This window comes from Pezoporus wallicus, unplaced genomic scaffold (genome assembly GCF_028554395.1).
Source record: "Pezoporus wallicus isolate ANWC-B61680 ecotype Strahan unplaced genomic scaffold, APGP_CSIRO_Pwel_v1 scaffold_7392, whole genome shotgun sequence".
NCBI lineage: Eukaryota > Metazoa > Chordata > Aves > Psittaciformes > Psittacidae > Pezoporus > Pezoporus wallicus.
Window position 1 is genome coordinate 4,247,125 of NW_026639923.1, and position 4,811 is coordinate 4,251,935.

At 45.3% G+C, this 4,811-nt stretch overlaps 1 protein-coding gene across 2 annotated transcripts; it reads right to left on the reverse strand.

The window, feature by feature from the left end:
- Positions 1-1,968: 1,968 nt before the first annotated feature.
- Positions 1,969-4,811, reverse strand: BHLHA15 (basic helix-loop-helix family member a15). Of its 2 annotated transcripts, none has more exons than XM_057416993.1 (2): positions 4,726-4,811; positions 1,969-2,604 (listed from the first exon to the last, which is right to left on the reverse strand). In XM_057416993.1, the coding sequence occupies exon 2, from the start codon at positions 2,566-2,568 to the stop codon at positions 2,068-2,070; it is 501 nt and encodes a 166-aa protein (XP_057272976.1). In that variant the 5' UTR covers positions 2,569-2,604; positions 4,726-4,811; the 3' UTR covers positions 1,969-2,067. The 2 variants fall into 2 exon arrangements, with proteins under 2 accessions (XP_057272976.1, XP_057272977.1); XM_057416994.1 differs by lacking the exon at positions 4,726-4,811 and adding an exon at positions 4,222-4,308.

Below are 4,811 nucleotides of genomic sequence, written 5' to 3' on the forward strand. Positions count from 1 at the left end.
AGTGGAGAGCACCGGTGGCACGCGAGCCGAGCCTCGGGCCGGGCCCCGCCCCGCCCCTATCGGCGGACTCTGGGGTCGCGGGCTGCCCCCGAGGGCTTTATCAGTGCAGAGGGTTACCTGTTCAGTCAGATAGCACACAGCACTAACGGCAAATGGAGCCTGTAAGACCAGGCAATCCTGTCGTTAACACAAGTCCTAGGGCTGGATAATCACAGCTATTTTAGTGTCGAAACAGCTTGGAAACAAAGAAAACCCCAAATCAACACAACAGTGACATAATTTCTATCTCCAGTAAAGCAACTGCACGTATAAAAGACTGCTGTTGATGTTCTGCATCACAGGGATGGGTTGCTATGGTGGAGAAAAATCAGAACCATAGACTGGTTTTTGTTGGAAGGGACCTTGAGTTCATCCAGTTCCAACCCCCACCACATGCAGGGACACTTTCCACTAGAGCAGGTTGCTCAAAGACCCATCCAACCTAGCCTTGAACACTGCCAGGGATGGGGCAGCCACAGCTTCTAGGAGCAACCTGTGTCAGCGCCTCACAACCCTCATAATGAAAAACTTTCTCCTGATATCCAATCTAAATCTACCGCCTGACAGCTTGAAGCCATTGCCTCTTGTCCTAGCACTACAGGCCCTTGTAAAAAGGGGTTCTTGTAGCCCCTTTTAGGCACTGGGAGCCGCTCTAAGGTCTCTCTGGAGCCTTCTCCAGGCTGAAAAATAGTTCATATTCCTTACCAAGCTGTCTGGGAAACCTTACCTTTTAGTCCAAGTGAAAATTATCATGCTATGAGCCCTGCTGAGGCAAAACAAACGGCATGTTACAAACTATGCAGTGCATCATATCCCTTTTGTGATGGACCTGGAAACTCCTGCCTCAGCCACTGTTCCTCCTCCCATAGCCCTGCTTTGCAAAGAGAAGGGTCACACCCCATACTATTATCAATCCTACCAGTGTAGGAGATGTTGGATTCCTACTTTGCTGTCAACACAACACAGCAACGGCCAGCCAGCCAGCGCAGACTTGGGCACATGGTGCTCCACAGGCAGCACAGTTCCAACTAAGGGCACCTCCCACTGGTCTTCAGGTGAGAAGATAAGAGGAAATGAGAGGTCCTCCGTGACATAAAACTTTTTACAATTAGAATGGAGGGGCGGGGGGGGTGGACATTTTCCTTTTTGAAGAGTTCCTGCTTCATTTATTGTGTTTAATAATAGCAGAATCTAGCACTAGCCCAGAAAGAATCCTGATCACATTACAGGCTTCATTAGCAAGTAATTTTAATTGGATAGATCATTGTCTAACTTATGACTACACTAAAGTATTTTTATCATAGTTTTGGCAAAAATAAGTAATTTGTCCCTTACTTATTATTTGTATTACAATGGCACCCAGAGATGCACTAAAGAAAGACTCTATGAGGCTGGATGCTCTGGAAACCAGAAAACGTCCTGACTCTGGAGAGCTTACAATCTAAGAAAGCTTTGTAGATATTAACAAGTACTTTAGAAGTTTTATGCTTTGTAAGGTTCAAAATTATCAGAGCAGATCTGAAACACTCAAATATTCAGATTTGGTGGCCGATTCCTCATACGTGCTGCTTCATTCATCAAGTCAGTCAACTGTTGGCATCAATTTCCTCCATAGTAGAACAGGAGAAACCTATTCTGGCAGGTCACTGACAGGTTGGTAAATAGCACTACTGCCAAGATTCTCTACAAGCTCTAGGGATCTTGGGTGACAATGGGCCTTAAATGCTAAACTGACAACCCTTCCAAAGAGGAGAATTTTCAGTAGTTGCTACATCTTTAGTTTCAAGGCAACTACAGTGTTACGGGACAGGTTTCCAGACCCTGACACACCAAATCTATCCATTAAGCTCTGAAAAATTCTTACAATTTAAGTGTTGTTACCTGTTTATCTTTTTAAGACAAAAAGTAGGGGATATACGGAATCAAAAATAAACTCTTAAAACCTTTATGTACTGACATGCATCATGCCAGAAGGAGAAAGAATGGTGATATTAGCTAACTGTAGGTGTTTTGGCTGAAGCTATGAATCTATGTGGAGTATTTTTGTATCTGTTCCTCATTATCATCATTGCCATGTTGCTGTTGATAATGCTGGTACAATTTGGACCCCCAGCCTCCCCCTATCCCTTCTGCTGCTGGCAAGTGTCCATTTGACATATTTAGTATAATGGAGGTCAAGGATTTAATGTAGTTTTTTGCCAGTGTGAGAGTCTCTATTTTGGACAGTTTGTTCTCAGCCCTCACATGAGGGATCACCTCCCGCAAAGCCTGGAACGCATTGTTGAGCTTGTGCATTCTCTGCCTCTCCCGCTCGTTGCTTTCCAGTCTCCTCAAATGCCTGTCCTTACTGCTCCAAGGATGCTTGGCTCTGGCTGGAGCCATCTTGCTGCTCTCCTTGTTTCCCCCATTCCTCCTTTCTTTGTGCCGCAAACATTTCACCAGTTCTTTTTTCCTTATTGATGACTCCTCGGAAAATGCTTCTTTGTCAGCAGTGTGCCTCTGCTGTTTTCCTTTGGTTTTAGTCTTCATGTTTTGGTAGATGTACTGGTGTTAGGCATCAATGTGCTGTAAAAACATGAACATCATTAACTGCTGCACAGCTCCATGATGAGCAAATGATCTGGTGCAGGTTTGAAATGTTTGTTTACTTGTTCACTACTGGAAAACCATCCCTGTCTCCCAATTTAGTGATGTTCATTTTAGAAGTTGTGAATGTTATCAGTCAAGATGACATGTGCAGATGAACAGAGGCAGATGAACAGAAGAGAAAATCCTTTTATAGAGAACAACAGATCCTCCTTCAGCTGGAAGGAAAAGGTTACAGAAGGAGCAGAAGCCAAATTAACAGAACCATTGAAACAAAGATGTAGTAAATCACCTATTTGGGTCCTCATGTATGGAAAGCCAAGTGAAAACTACACACCTTTACTTTCTTGTAAATAGGTTTCAAGCTCCTCTTACTGCACGTAACAGAAAATAGTCTCCAAGCTGATCCAGTCTTCACATAGGAAAAGTGAATCACAAAAAAAAAAATAACAGGAGTGCAACAGTCAATTAGGTTTGATAACACATTGCCTACATTTTGATCTCATATGCTTCTGTCTTCTCCCAGCTCCAGTTACCACAAGTTACAATAAAAGCATATACCACCTCATTGTATGTGTGCAGGCTCAAGTGTGAGATACTAGAACCCTCAAGTTTTTACTCAAAGTAATTTCTCCTCGAACTCCTGGTAATTGCTTTTTGTAGGAATGGGTTTCCACTGTGTTCATGAGCAGACCACTAGAGGGAAATATGACACACGAACTCCTACAGAAGCTCAGAAACTCACAGCTGGCAACACGTTTTCACATGCAGTGTTTCTGCACCCTGGGCTAGTCCCCACCACACACAAAAATAATTACTCCTCTTCCTACAGCAACCAAATAATGGTGGGGCTTAATTGCAGTTTCTGCCCCAGTTCAGCAGCAGCAGTATTTATTCTTCAGGTTATCCAAAAAGACCCAGCAATGCTCCTTCCTTGCATGTTACCAAGGGCAGATGACAGCACTGAGATCTTGTCCTCCCTCAGCCCAGATTCTTTGCCAACACTACACCAGAAGGCAGCAGCCCCACAGGAACCCTGCCTCCAACACTAACCATCAAGGTTACTGATACTATTTCCATAACATTTCTACTTTCTTCCAGTTCACATTGAAAGGTTCAGACTTTAAAACAAATGTTTAATGCTGATGCTGTGATGTAGGAGCAGTAAAGAGTTGGTGAGCCAATTAAAACAAAACCAACCCCAAAGAAACCCACAGGTGCTCGACTGTCCCTATATAGGACATCAACCTTAGCTGGAGCAGGTAGTAAGCAGTTCCCAGGTGTGCTGCAGTAAGTATCACTTCCTCTCTTGTTGCTTTAGAGAGGTCTTCAGCTGCTCAGCATTCACACTGACTTGGTTCTCTGCCTGTGAGGGCATCCTGGCTGTCCCAGGTTCCTTACCACCAGGGAGGCAATTGACAGGAACTCACAAAGCAGCTTGGTTATCGTAGCATCCAGGTGACGAATGCTGAAAGACAGCACTGAATAGCTTATGTTGTGGGAGCCTAGAAGAAATGCTAGAGACATACAGGTACCTTAAGAAAGAAAGACTAAAGCCAAGCTCTGTGACCCTTCCTGACCCTTAATCTAACTCACTTGGCAGAAAAGGAGTAACTGCAGGGGACAGAAATAAAGGCAGGCACAAAGGAGACCAGTCAACTTCCCCCTCCAGCACAAAAAGCACTGTTAGTGAGAGCAAAGAAATGAGCAGCTGCTGTTGGAAAGAAAAACAGCCTGCAGGGCTTGGTGAAGAGGAGGTTTGTGGAGGCAGCCAGCAGAGAATGCTGGAAGAAAATGCAAGAGAGAGGAGGCTTCAGCAAATTGTGGGAGAAAAGTACCCTTTGAAACTGCAGGCTAGGGCAAAGCAGATGGGATAACATGGTAGAAGAGGGTGCAAGCCTGAGAAACACCCTCATGGAGCTACAGCGAGGCTACCAGGACCCCCAGGGTGAGAGCATGGGTGTGCGAGGAGGAAATGGACACAGAGCGAGGATCAGGAGCAAGCGACTGAAGTGGTCAAGGCAAACTGGAGAGAGCAACCAAATACCAACAATCTTTCCACCCTCTGCATCAGTCTGGCTTCCCTCTTCTGTGACTTACCACTGCCACCAGCTGTGGAGAAGGTGCCTAGCGCTCGAGGGGGGCATAGGCAGAGACCCATGTGAAGCCAGGTGCAGCAGCAGGGG